The 15,136-nt window shown below is 39.8% G+C and overlaps 1 protein-coding gene across 2 annotated transcripts in view; it reads left to right on the top strand.

The window, feature by feature from the left end:
• LOC122654791 (serine/threonine-protein kinase 38-like) overlaps window positions 1-15,136 on the top strand; it is a 76,238-nt gene that overhangs the window by 32,062 nt on the left and 29,040 nt on the right. For both annotated transcript variants that reach the window (XM_043849040.1, XM_043849041.1), the window contains exons 8-10: window positions 8,140-8,271; window positions 8,352-8,465; window positions 9,026-9,073. In XM_043849040.1, the coding sequence (XP_043704975.1) occupies window positions 8,140-8,271; window positions 8,352-8,465; window positions 9,026-9,073 (294 nt within the window). The remainder of the gene's footprint in view (window positions 1-8,139; window positions 8,272-8,351; window positions 8,466-9,025; window positions 9,074-15,136) is intronic.

The following is a 15,136-nucleotide window of genomic DNA, read 5'->3' as shown; positions in this document are numbered from 1 at the left end:
ATTTGGGATTACAACAGTGTGTTCTATGGCTATTGGTTGCAACTACGAACCTATTCAGTTATGTGAAGCTTTTCTGGTTCATATCTGGCTTACTTTGGAGCTTGACCCTAGCATTGTTCACTAATTCAGATCTGATCCAAGTTTTTTTGTTGAAGCTTCTTACATCAATTGTTGTCTTGATATCTTCGTCAGTCCTATTTCGCATGTGGGAGTTTATAAATTGGAGTTTTGCACACTTGTTCTTCCTTGTTTGAAGATTGATCAAGCCTTGAAGATTGGGCTTTTCCTTACTTCAAATCAGATCTGTATAATTATCAGATTTGAATATTGGAGTTAGGAGTTTCTCCCCTGTAGGAGTTTCCATCAAAAGAAGTTTGTTTGATCGATTGAAGAAGGTTGAAAATTGCTATGTTGTATTGTTTTTTCTCCATGATTCTTTATCCCACTGCCTTTTTTACTTACCCACCTCCCAAAACATACCTTTGGCATATACCCATAACCACTTTGGACGATAATGGTATTCTCTAATTAGCCATTTCTTCCTTTTCCATTACCCTTAGCACCTCTTGGAATATTCCGGAATATTATCCTTTTGCACTATCTCATTCATCATCTCTGTTATGTCCACGTGTACTACTACACGTGAGGGGGAGATTATGTACAGTGCACCTGCAGACATTGTAGAAGTAGAACTTGTAGGAACACTTGGTGCTAGATCAGAGTTTTCACCATTGCCAATGGTTATCTACTTTGTTATTGGGTTGAGTTTGCCGTAAGGGGGAGATTGAAGTATTAAAGTATTGAAGATGTTTGGTTATTGCCTGCCTATATGAGGTTCTATAGTTGGGTTGATTTTTTTCCGCTGCTTGATCTTTTCTGCTGCTTGATTCATCTGCTTACTGCCCTAGTTGCTTATCTTCAAGATTATCAATCAGAGATTCATCACTGGACAGCTGTTAAAGATTGGTGAAAGTTTGCTGCTCAAGTCTGCCCAGGTTTTGAAGACTTATTTTTTCCAAGTTCTTGAAGGTTTATTTAGGAGCTGCATTCATCTGTCAAGCTGGATTCTGCTACAACTTAGTTTTTCCCCTTTTTTTGTTCAAGTTGAGCATTAGTACCTTGTATGCGCCAACTTGAGGGAGTGTTAGCATTATTAGGAGTTATTTTTTCTTTAATTCAAACTGGATCTTCTTTCTTTGCTTATTTGTATAATCTAGCTTGAGGGGGAGTTTTGGAATATGTAATCCAGAATACCGTGGGGGTATTCTGGTATTTTTAGGGTAGTTTTATTCGTCTTATGTTATTAAGTGTAAGTGGGCTATGTGGGTTTTAGTCCCACATCTAATAGAGGGGCTTAATTATCAATGAATACAACACATTATTTTCTTTCATTCTCTCTTTCTAACCCTCGACTCTGCCAACAGGAACCCTACCAAGAACTTGCACACGAATGGGATCATAATCAGCATTAAGGCCAGCTAAAAAATCATACACCTAAAATTGGTCCACATAAGTCTGATAGGCAGTGATGTCAGCAGTCGTAGAAGGCTGAAATCGAGCATAGTGATCCAGTTGCTGCCATAAACTTTTGAGGACAGCATAGTATTTAGTGACAGACAACTCCTTCTGAGTAGTGTTTTGGAGTGTCTTCCTGATCTCATAAACCTGAGCACCATTACCCAGTCGGCCATGTTGGAACCGCTTCCTCTAAAAGGCCGACCTTGTAGGAAAGGGAGGAAACAATATGTATATCATACATGAGCTCTAACACGGCGGACTATCCAAAGGTGGATACGGGTGGATAAATGTATTTTTTAACACCTGCCCGCTCCCAGGGGACTCGATACTGTGACCCCTGCCTGCTCTGATACCATGTTAACAAAACAGAGAAATAGGAGAATGCTTGAATGATCGATATGATCAAACAAGCCATAGATTTATAATATGAAGAGTTACACCCTAATGACAATAATACCCCCTAGCATAGCCGACATAGCTAGGCAGTACATAAACATAAAAATAAAGCAATAAAAAGACCAGAATACCCCCACGATATTCTGGTTTACATTATTCAACACTATCAAATGATAAACTATCTGCCGTTGACATTCCTGGAGGAGGCTGACATAGTGTTAGAGTTAAAAACAGGTTATCTTGGAAACAGGCTGAGTGAAGATGTAATTTTTTGAACAACAGATGATCTACATGTATGAGTTCCCAAACAAAAAATCACAGTTTCCAGAAAATTGTTGGCTGATCTACATGGATAAGTTCTCAAATAAAACATCACGGTCTCCAGAAGTTGGCATCAAACATCATAAAAGACATGCTCAATGTCCTGTCTAAATCTTGGTGTCCCCCCACCCCCCGGGGCCCATTCATTGTTTTGCTTTGATTAAGTGGTGGTTCTGGATCACAGGTAGCCCCAGGATCTTGCAGTAGCAGCCTACACGTATGGCTACTGAAGTTTCTCAATTTTGAAGGTTATTTGAGAAAATTTATTTTTGGGGCCTTAAAGTGCAAAGGAGAGAGCTTCTGTTAACAGCAAATCTGTTAGCAATCTCTCTCTACTGCGATTTTACCATACCTGTAAGTTGCATCTGTTCTTGAGACTTGGATAGTCAGATGTAGTATCCAAATGGGTTTCCTCCTTAGTTCTTGCAGCCTATCAGAGATTGCACTTGCCTGGCCATAGAGAGCTTTTATTCCACCAGGACATATATTGCTGAATATGAGTACTGTTTGTTAGATGTATATAGAGGAGAGGAACCTTCAGAGCTGTAAAGTTAATTACTCTCCATGGAAGCATGTTATGTAGAGGATAAATGTTCCACTTCTTTTTAGGTTCTCCATTCTAGAAGAGTATATTTTCAATCTAATTGGTTGACCATTATCCATGTACAACTCAAAACTGTTTTAACAACCATCTTGGATATTTGTTTTTTGTAACATCAATTATTGCCAGCACCATTTTTGTTTGAGAAGGCCTGGAGTAGCCAATCCACTTGTCCCATCTTAATCATTTGTAACTTTTCAACTAATTGAGGTATTTGGTACTTGAGTAGAATTATTTGTTCATATTTGATTGTGATTTAGGATTTTTTTTTTTGGTATTCAATGTTTTATTGTTTTGTAGCAAACTTCCTGTGAATAAATGGAAAAATAGAGAAGGAAGAAGGGAGGAAGAAGAGGAGAGAGCCAAAGAGCAGCGCTCTCGTTAATTGAGAGGGCTGCAATATTCTCTTTAATATAGGTATTAATCACAGGGGAAAAAAAGGGAAACCAAAAAATATAAAAAGAATAAAAAGAAAGAGAGGAGATCCTCTCGGTAATAGCGCCAGAATTCTAATGCTAATCCCGCGAATATTCTCCCTCTTAACACTCCTCCTCAAGCTGGAGCATATATATCAATCATGCCCAGTTTGTTACAAATATAGTCAATCCTCCCACTTCCTAATGACTAGTAAAAAGATCTGTAAGTTGCTCTCTTGTCTTGACGTGCTTTGTAGAGATTACTCCCTGCTGAAGTTTTTCTTGAATAAAGTGACAGTCCACCTCAATGTGTTTGGTCCTTTCATGGAACACTGGGTTTGAGGCAATATGTATTGCTGCCTGGTTATCACACCGTAGTTGTATTGGCGAAGAATCCTCAAACCATAGTTGTCACGGCGTCACGGCGATCCAAGTCGGTGGAGGGGTGTCACGTCGATATATCGACATGTCGCCCGTCATGGCGAGCATGTCGACCATGTTTTATTTTTTATTTTCTCTATTTTTAATGTGTTAATAGATGTATACTCAAGCCATGTTTTATTTTTTCTCTATTGTTTCTCAAGTTTTAAGAAGAAAATTCAGAAATCGAAGAAGAAATCGAAGAGGGAAAGAAGAAATCGAAAGAAATCGAAGAGGGAAAGAAGACAGGAAGAAGAAATCGAAGAAGAAATCGAAGAGGGAAAGAAGAAATCGAAAGAAATTGAAGAGGGAAAGAAGAAATCGAAGAGGGAAGAAGAAATCGAAGAGGGAAAGAGAGACAGGAAGAAGAAATCAAAGAGGGACGCCATGTCGTAGGTCGCCATGCAACCCTCTCCAGCGCCAGGACGCCATGGCGACGCCATGACAACTATGCCTCAAACCCAAGCTCAGTTAGCAACATTTTCAACCAAACCAGTTCAGAAGTTGCATGTGCCATGGCTTGATATTTTGACTCTGCACTTGATCTAGCCACTACACTTTGTTTCTTGCTCTTCCATGAGACAAGGTTACCTCCCACAAATACACAATAACTTGAAGTTGACCTCCTATCAATAGGTGACCCAGCCCAATCTGCATTTGAGAAACCTTCAACTCTCCCATGTCCATGATCAATATATACTAATCCACGTCCTGGAGCCTTCTTAAGATATCTCAAAATTCGGATAACAGCATCCCAATGAGGAGTCCGAGGAGATGACAAGAACTGGCTTACAACACTCATCGGAAAAGCAATATCGGGTCTAGTGAAAGTCAAATAATTGAGCTTCCCAACTAGTCTTCTATACTTCTCTGGATCGTCAAGAACATCTCCCTCTTCAGCAACAAGTTTGACATTAGGATCCACCGGGTTATCAAGAGATCGACACTCTAGCATCCCAGTGTCTGTAAGCAAGTCAAGAGTATGCTTCCGCTGCGAGAGGGATATACCCTTCCTCGATTGAGCCACTTCAACACCTAGGAAATAATTTAACTTCCCCAAATCCTTAGTTTGAAACCTTTGTTGTAAATGAGACTTCAAACTCTTGATACCTTTAAAGTCATCTCCAGTAATCACAATATCATCCACATGCACAACAAGGAAAATTCTACCTGTGTTGGTCTATCGATAAAAGTAACAAAATACTTAAACCCAAGTTTGGACGGTACCGGACAAGGACCCCATACATCAAAATGATCTAAATAAGACGGATTGGTGGTCCGGTTATTGACTCTAGGGGAATAACTCACATGGTGGAGTTTCCCAAACTGACAAGACTCACAATCTAAAACCGAAAGAGAACGAAAACTAGGATAAAGTGTCTGCAAACTCTGTAAGGAAGGATGTTCCAGCCGACAGTGTATCTGGTGAGGGGATGATGTACTCAAACAGGCAACAGAAGGTGTGTCCTCAAGAAGACATAGCCCCCCCGATTCTCGGCCTCTACCAATCGTCTTCTTTGTCTGGAGATCCTGAAAAATACAACCATAAAAAAAAAAGGTTATAGAATAGTTATATGCCTTGATGAGTTGGCTAATTGACAAAATATTAAATGAGAATTTAGGTAAATATAAGACTGAAGACAAGGATAGGGTGGAGGTGGGCTGAACAGTGCCAGTACCTTTGACTGTGGCAAAGGAACCGTTAGCAAGGGTAATACTAGAAGAAGAGGTTTGTAAGGAGGAAAAGATACCTGACACCCCAGACATATGATCTGACGCCCCTGAATCAATAATCCAGGGCCTAGAGGTGGAGAGGCACGCAGTGGCATTACCTGTTTGGACAAAAGTAGCAGTGGAAGGAGTTTCTTGAGATGCCTTTCCCTGGCTGTATCGAGCATACTCCTCCTCTGTCATGGTCAAAGTCACACGGCACTCCTCCATAGGCAAAAATGGGGCTGCTGGTTCAGTATTAGCAGTGTTAGCTATCTTGGACTAAGGTGGTTTGCCATGTAACTTCCAACAAAACCGCTGAATATGACCAGGTTTACCACAATGGTGACATGTCTTCACCGGACCAGTTTTCTTAGATTTATCAATCAAGCCTTGAGTACTAGCTGATGAAGGAACAACATGCGTTGGATTTTTAATAGGACCACATCCTCTTGCACGGCCACTGCTATCAACAGTGCTAGTGTCTTGGGATACACGAAGTACCCCAGAAAAAGTATCTGCAAGTGAGGGAACTTTGTCACCACCAAGGATATAAGGGCGAACAAAATCAAACTCTGTTCCCAAGCTGCCCAAGAAGCTCATAACCGCCAACTACTCCCGTTGATTCTGCATTTGTGTCACATCAGAGGTAATGGGCAGCAGTGCATTCAATTCTTCATACATACGCTTGAAATCAGCAAAGTGTTGGGTAAGTAGACGACCCTTCCTATCAACACGATAGAATTCCTGGGACAGTTCATAAATCCTCAAAAGATTAATGTGTCCAGAGTACAACATGGCCAAGTAATTCCATAGTTCCTTGACAGTGTTGATATGTGTAACCAGGTCAACAATGTTGTTGTCCATGGAATTCAACCTTTGTCCCAAAATTTGAGCATCAGTAATTTCCCATGAAGACTCATCAGTATCCTCAGGTTTCACCCCTGTCAAGTGTTTTTTGTCACCCCTTCCAGTTAGAACTAAGGACACAATCTTCTGCCACTGCTGAAAGTTGCAACTCCCTTCCAATTTCTTAGATGTGAGATATGTTGATGAGGAACATACAACCTCAGTCACCAACTTAGCATCCTTTTGTGGCTCCCCCATTACAACCAATACAAAGATAAACCAGAAATAGAACTTGACGGGTCCATGAACAGCAGTAAAACAGTCCAATTAACTTCAAACAATCAACCAGTCCCATAGGAGTATAGGACCCAGCAATCAACCAGCCTAACAGTCCAATAGGACTCAACAAACGATCACCAAAAACAACCCAAGTAGTAGGGAAAAATTAATCTCAATCAAAGGGCCATACATCCATAAAAATCGATCTCAATCAGCCAAACCGAGAACCAGACAGCCATAGAAATTGATCAAAAATCGATCTGAAAAATTTATTCCACTACCGAATGCAAAAATCCACAGTAGAGCATGAAAAATCGATATCCCAATCGAGCTACACAATCACCAGCAATATAAAGCATAGGATCGATCCACTATTATTCAGAATTCAACCGGAAAGAAAGAAGAAGACATCGAACCTGATTCAAGGAGTACTACGATGTCTTTAACCCATCACCATAGTACTATATCTCGCGATATATCGGTATCTCGGGCCCACCGAGATATCCGAAATATCCGAAATTTGGCAAAATTTCGCCGAAATATTGCATTTTTTCTGCAATATTTCGGGAGTCCATCTCGGTGGGTATTTGGCCATATCTAGGCCTGATACTTCATGGACACCCTTATTTAAGCTAAATAAACACATTTAAACCTTCATATTGCAAAAAAAATGAACTCAAAGTGGTGTTTTGGGTTTGCACCCTTGATTGACTGTATACGGTCGGACCCTGTTGTATAAAATAGTTAAATACATATTGTTTAAGTACTAAAAGACATAATAAGAAATTTAAACAAAGTAATGAAACAAAAATAAAGTCAAATGTAGCCTTTAGTTTAAACTTTAAGTTTAAACTTTAAGTTTAAACTCATAAAGTCATAAGTGCATAAGTCATAACTCATAAACTTCATAATAGTCAATAGTTTAATACTCAATACACAAAGTATTTCTACGAAATTTACCAAAATATACTGCTCAATACACAGTATTTCTACGAAATATACCGAAATTTCGCCGTAATTTGAACTTTTTTCATTTCGGAAGCCCATCTCGTCTCGGTAGTGTCGAAATTACCGAAATTTCGGCGATGTATCGCGAAATTTTGTACCATGCCCATCACACAATAGTTCACAAACTCAAAAAAAAAATCCTGGGGGAAACACCCCCTGCTGCAGAAAAGAAGCAGAGGGCCCTGGGCAATTGGTCACACCTTCACCTTCTTAAGCGGACTTGCGTGAACTTGTACCCAGTAATCAGAATAGCTCTGATACCATGTGAATAAACAGAAAAATAGAGAAGGAAGAAGGGAGAAAGAAGATGAAGAAGAGAAGAGAGCCAAAGAGCAGCACTCTTGTTAATTGAGAGGGCTGCGATATTCTCTTTAATATAGGTATTAATCACAGGGGCAAAAGAGGGAAAGCAACAAATATAAAAAGAATAAAAAGAAAGAGAGGAGATCCTCTCGGTATTAGTGCCAGAATTCTGATGCTAATCCCGAGAGGGAATATTCTCCCTCTTAACAATTCCAAAATTCCTTGCTCATTTCTTAGTTCAGCAACTTCTTGTGGGACCATATTAAGGCTATAATATGTGTTGTGTTTGTTTGATTTTCTGTTTTCAATGGTTGCCAGATTGTGCATTGGAGAAATCAATTAAAATTTCCAGAAGACGCAAGGTTGACCCCTGAGGCAAAGGATCTTATCTGTAGATTGCTATGTGATGTTGAACATAGGCTGGGTACTGGAGGGGCAGACCAAATAAAAGTACGGTCTTGATCTTATTGTATTCTTCCTTTTTATTCAACCCCTTCTTCTCACTCATTTTCACTCTTTGACTGATTCAGGCTCATCCTTGGTTCAAAGATGTTGTATGGGACAGACTCTACGAAATGGAAGCAGCTTTTAAACCAGAGATCAACGGGGAGCTAGATACTCAAAACTTCCTGAAGTTCGATGAAGTATGGCACTGCAACTACAGTGTTTGTGTGACAAAGCGTTGGGTGTTTTGTTATGTTTCAGTTAAATGCTGTTGCATACTTACATTAGCATTTTTCATCTTCTTGATATGAATGATAAAGGCTGACATTTATGTTCCATGATCACCAAGCACCGTATTAGATTGTGTGTGGAGCATGCATTTGCATATTTGTAGTTCAACGGTGTGACCTTTCGCAAAAAAAAAAAAGTCTGTCTATGCAAGAAACATGTGCATCACTTTTTGTCGTAATTTCCTTAGTCAACTCCTTTTCCTTATATTTATTTATCCCGTTCTCTTAAGCAATTTCAATTGTATGCTTCTCTTTAGAGAACTGTTCAACCTTTCGTTTGACAATTGAGCATGCTAGGTGGAGATACAAGCATCCCTTCTTAACATGTGACTCATTTCATGAAGTTTATAGTGATTATGTATGAACAGGGATCTAATTGGATCATCCTGGCTCATTTCCTTAACACCATTTGGGTTTTAATCTCTACTTCAAGTCTTTGCTAACCAGAAATTCTTGGGATTATGTTGTAGCTCAATCCTCCAACTGCAACAAGAACTGGCTCTGGACACTCAAGGAAGGTACATAAGAAATTTATGCTTGGAGAAGAGAAAACAAAGATTTATATGATTTCCTACTTCATTTTGGACTTTCATGCTTTAGTATATCTTAGTGTGCATATTTTACCAAAATTAACTGATGTGTTATGTTTAGTCTAGATTGTTGTCCTTGTGATTCATGAATATAATACAGATGTGAAAGTGAAACAGTTCTAATGAGCCCCATTCTAATCTGGTTAGTGGTTAGTTGTCTAGGTAGTGTGGTATTTCTTGAAATTGCTTTGTTATAAAGAAGTTGGAAAAAGCTTTGAACCTGAACAGATTTGTGTTGGCCCATGCCTGGTCTGACCTGGTTAAGTCAGTGCTGAGCCCTTTGGCCAGAGGCAGGAAGTAAGCCTAGAACCATTTAACATTCTCAATGCTGAAGATCGACCCGAGTGAACTTCGTTCAATTTTTAACAATATGTTGTTAACAGAGTTGGTCAATATATTCATTATATAAATTATACTATTAGTTTACATTGATAGTTTAAGTTTCAATCAAAGTTGCTGAAATAGTTTTGTTTCAATGGTAACTGAAATTTAAATATTTTGGCAAATTTAAATAAAACATGTGCTGATTTTGGGACCTTTCTGATGGATTTGTACTTGCTTCTGAGGAGCTTGTGCAGGATTCATGATGAGATCTGGTTCATGATTGGTGGTTGTCTATTGGGGCCTAACTTTTTAAGCTACTGTATCTTTTGTATAATTGTAAGCAAGAGAAACTACATTGCAAGGGTGGCTTATATGTGACCTTTGACCTTTAAAGAAATAAAACTAAACTATTTTTGTTGCTGATAAAAAAATGGAGAAAACAACAGACTTGAAGCCAAACATTATTCTTACTCTTCATTACCATCACTGTCCTACGAAGTTACAATTCCCTTCTTTTAGAAATGAAATTACAAAGTTAATTGAGATATAAGGGACAAGAAAAAAAGAGAGGAGTTTACTTGAGAGAGAATTATGGGGAGAAAAGCAAGGGAGAAAGTTGAGAACTAGAATGTAAGAGAATGATTTTGCATATCTAGAATGACAAAGGCCACTTCTATTTATAGATGGGAGAAGGGATTACAATTGTGGGCTAGCCTTGGCGCAACGGTTAACTAGTGCCATTGCAACTTGTTGGTTGCGTGTTCGAAACTTGGAAACAGCCTCTCCTGCAATGCAGGGGGTAATGCTGTGTACATTTACCCCTCCCAGACCCTGCAGTAGTGGGAACCTTGTGCACTAGGACGCTTTTTAGAATGGATTACAAATATGGAATGCTAGGTAAGGATGAGTCACAATCTTGATCCTAACATGTGGAACATGTGCACAATGTATCTAGACACTTTATCACTCCCCCTCAAGTTGGTGCATATATATCACGCATGCCCAACTTGCATATGATAGGATGAAAAACTTTACAATGTAAACCCTTCAGCTAACTGATTCTCTAAGGTGACAAAAGGAATGCAAATGGAGCCTTGCTCGAGCTTATCCTTTATGAAATGCCTGTTGATCTCAATATGCTTTGTCCGGTCATGCTGTACTAGGTAATGAGCTATATTGATGGCGGCCTTATTGTCCCAGTAAAGACGCATAGGCTTATCCATAGTTATCACGAGATCATTAAGCAATACCTTGAGCTATACAAGCTCACAAACACCTTGTGCCATTGCCTAGTTTTCTGCCTTAGGCCTTTAGCACCGGATCTAGAAACCACTAACTGCTTCTTACTTCTCCAGGTAACCAGATTACCTCCGAGGAATGTGCAATATCTTGAATTCTAACGCCAATCATCAACTGAGCCAGCCCAATGAGCTTCTGTGAAGGCTTCGAGTTTGAGGTTGCGATTATTGGAGAATAAGATTCCCTTTCAGGAGCAGATTTTAAGTCTCTTTGGATCCAATATACTGCCTCGAGATAAGCATCCTGTGGATCATGAAGGAACGGCTTACAATCCCTACAACATATGCAATGTCGGGCTGTTAACTGATCCAGCACCATTACTACTAAGATGATTGACCTCAATAGGGGAGTCTGTTGGTTTACATCCAATCACACCCTTTTCATTAAGGAGGTCTAGGACATACTTCCTCTGGGAGATAAAGATGCCCTTGTCAGAGCGGACAACTTTTATTCCTAGGAAGCATCTAAGAGGTCCCAAATCCCTTATTTCAAATTACTTTGCTAATTGTGCTTTCACTCTGGAAATTTCAGCATCATCATTGCCTGTCACCACTATATCATCAACATACACTATGAGAGTAGTAACCTTATTACCTTCATAGCTGACAAATAAGGTATGATCGGCGTGGCTTTGTTTGTAACCAAATTTCTGCATAGCCTTAAGGAACCGACCAAACCAGGCTCATGGAGACTGTTTTAGACTGTAGAGAGATTTCTGTAACCTGCATACTTTCTCGGTGGTTATGGTGACGCAAAACCCGAGGGAATGTCCATGTGGACTTCTTCTTCCAACTTGCATTTTGAAAGGCATTTTTCACATCTAAATGCTGGAGGTTCCACCCAAGGTTAGCAGCACATGATAGTAAAGTACAGACTGTGTTCATCTTGGCCACTGGAGCAAAGGTGTCCTGATAGTCAATACCATATTGCCATAGTTTTGAGTAAATCCCTTGACATCTAACTTGGCCTTGTATCTCTCGATGGTGCCATTTGCCTTATGCTTTATAGTGAACACCCATTTGCAACCTACTTACCTACTAGCTTCTTTCCTTTCGGATAAGAAACCAGCTCCCTAGTACCATTCTTTTCCAGAGCCTGCATCTCCTCTATCATAGCACCTTTCCACTTAGAATTAGACATAGCATCCTTCCAACCCTGTGGAATAGAAATAGAAGACAGAGAGGAACAACCGAACAACGGCCTTATAGGACGAAGATGAGGACTCATAGGAAACAAAGTTAGAGATGGGATATTTAGTACATGCTCTAACTCCTTTCCTAATAGCAATAGGAACATCAATGTCATCAATTTCAATAGAAGGATCCTTATTACCTGACTGAGATGCCAGAGTTGTATCAGGAAGCACTAATGGACATGGTGGGTCGGTCATAGGTTGTTCCTTCTGGCGAGTGTATGTGAGCAAGTCTACCTTGGGAATATTCTCCCCCTTACTACTATCAGTGAAAGGTCTCTCCCCCTTAAGAAGAACAATGTCAATAACAAAAGGACTTTAAGGAAGCTCTAACATTATATTCTCTCCCTCTAGAGGTGATTGGGAATAGGGTTCAGATTCATGGAAGGTAACATCCATGGTAACAAAGAGCCGTTAGGAGGGAGGATGGTAGCACTTATAGCCCTTCTAAGAGGCAGAGTAGCCAAGGAAGATACAACAAAAGGCATGGGGATCAAGTTAAGACCTTAAGGAGTTAGAGTTGTAAGCATAGCAAACACAACCAAAGACCCGAGGGGGAAGATGAGAGGTAAGGGAGGGATCTGATAGGCAGCTAACTGGAGTTTGGAAGTCCAATACACTAGAAGGAACCCTTTTGATGAGATAGGCTGCAATGAGGACAACATCCCCCCCCCCCCCCAAAAAAATCGGGAACATTCATGGTAAATAAATATGAACGAGTAACGTCAAGAAGGTGTTGGTTCTTCCGCTCATGTATACCATTTTGTTCCGGGTTGCACACATAGGAGGTCTAAAAAATGATACCTTGTTCATCGAGGTACTGGTGAAAGCTAGCATCAATCTATTCAATGCCATTGTCACTACAAAAGATCCGAACCTTGGCATCAAGCTGGGTCCGAATCATGGTGAGATAAGAGCAAAAACAGGTAAAAGCCTTAGATTTGTGGCAAAGAAGGTAAACCCAACTTAGGCGAGTGCAGTTATCAATAAAAGAAATAAACCAACGGAAACCATCCCTGGTTGCAATGCGAGAATGTCCCCACACATCAGAGTAAATAACTGAAAAAGGGATCTCACTTATATTCATTGTTGGTGTATAAGAGATCCGGGTATGTTTTGCCAGCTCACAAGTTTCACAGTGAAATTTATCTGGACTACAACCTTTTATTAAAGTAGGAAACATCAAACTTAAAGAGTGAAAAGTAGGATGACCAAGAACTTGAGGCCATCTGTGTACTTGCTGAATAACATTGTTGGTTCGAAGGGTATGAGTAGAAAGATGGGGGGGTGGTCATAGCAGTGGGATAAAAAACCAGATAATATAGCCCATCGCATACCCTACCATATCCAATCATTGCTCCCGTCACTAGATCCTGAAAAAGACAATGGGTGGAGTAAAATTAGACGCAACAATTTAAATCAATGACATACCAATAAATAGAAAGCAAGTTAACACAAAGGTTAGGAACATGAAGAACGGAAGACAAGGATATAGTAGGAGAACATTTGACAAAACCTTTACCAGAAATGGATGAAAAGGATCCATCAACTACTTGTACTTTGTCCTTACCCGATCAAGGGAGGTAGGAACATAATAATTCAGAAGAACTAGTCATATGGTTTGATGCTCCTGAATCAAGAAGCCATGAAGGACTAGAATTGGAAGAGACATGAAAATTATTTGACTGAGCAAGATGGGAGGGAGGAGCAGGGGTAGATGTAGATGTAGATGTAGGAGTGCCAAGATGATACATCGTGTGGTGAAGAGCCCGCAACTGATCTGACAAGAAAGGCATTGTAGCGGCAAATGTAGGTGCAGGAGTAGCAGGTCCAAGCAGGGAGCCGTCAGTAGCCTCAAAGCGATGAGCCTGGTGGCGGGTAGAGCCTGGTTCTCGCCATGACCTCCTCCTTTGGGGCGACCATGTAGTTTCCAACAAGTCTTGCGAGTATAGTGGGGCTGGCCACAATAATCAAACTGAACAAGTTCACGGGGAACAGTAGAGGACTTAGAAGAGTCCGTACCCACAGGTGTAGAAACCAGAGCGAGCGAGGAGTAACCACAGTTGGCATCATGACAGAGCTGTGGCAGTTTTCATTATGCCCGAAAAATGATTGCCTCGAATGGTCAGTAGACATGCCCTTGACCATGCAAGGTAGTTAGACCCATTCAGTTTCATTGGTCTCAGCTGGAGGTAGGAGGATGACCACGACTCACCTCACCAGCTACAGAGCCTCCCATTGTAGTCTTGAGATACTATCATCCATAGAGACAAAAAAACAATCAAAGGAATGGGTGCTCAAATCTGAAAAAGAGGCAAGATGGGCCTACCGTGTCATATGGGCACACACGACCAAGAACCGGAGCAAGGGAGGGTTGGTGCTAGGGGTGGCAGCAGGCAGAGACGTAGGCACTAGGTGGCAGGGGCTTGCGAGGGCAGGTGTGAGATCGATAGGACTGCTGGAACCAGGCGGCAATGGTGAAGAGGTCGCTAGGACCCGGTGGCAACAGTGGTAGGGCATAAGTGGCAGCGGCAGTGGTGTGACATTAGATGGTCAGCGGTGGTAAGTGATGATTAGTGGATCATCCATGGTGCGACATATGTGGGATCATGTTCAGTCTACCATGATTGACTGGCGGCAATAGTGGCACGGCGTAAGCAGTAGCGGTGATGGTGTGACATTAGATGGTCAGCGGTGGTAAGTGATGGTTAGTGAATCGTTCTAGCATCATGCCAAATGTTTCTGAAAAAGAAGTGCAAAGCAAAAGAAATATGCCCAAATGTAAATTAATAATATATCTGTATTTTATTTAATAAGTAAATAACATTACTAATATTACAATAGATGATTTTATTTAATAAGTATTTATTTTAATTGATCAAATGTTTACATTTTATGTAAAAATAGTATTTAAATTGATAAATATCTTTATTTTAGTTAATAATTAAATAAATATTATCATTATTAATTTTAAAATATAATAATTTATTTAATAATTATATATTTTAATTAATCAAATATTTACATTTTATTTAATAAGTAAATATATAATATTATTTATTATTATTACATAAACTGATATATAATACTATCTAGATTAATTAATAAAATAATAGCATTTTGCTTAATAATAGGTATTTATGATTATGAGTAACATATTTATATTTATTCGAAAA

This window comes from Telopea speciosissima, chromosome 3 (assembly GCF_018873765.1).
Source record: "Telopea speciosissima isolate NSW1024214 ecotype Mountain lineage chromosome 3, Tspe_v1, whole genome shotgun sequence".
Lineage (NCBI taxonomy): Eukaryota > Viridiplantae > Streptophyta > Magnoliopsida > Proteales > Proteaceae > Telopea > Telopea speciosissima.
The sequence above is the reverse complement of the archived record's forward strand: the minus strand, read 5'-3'. Positions and strand labels throughout refer to the sequence as shown.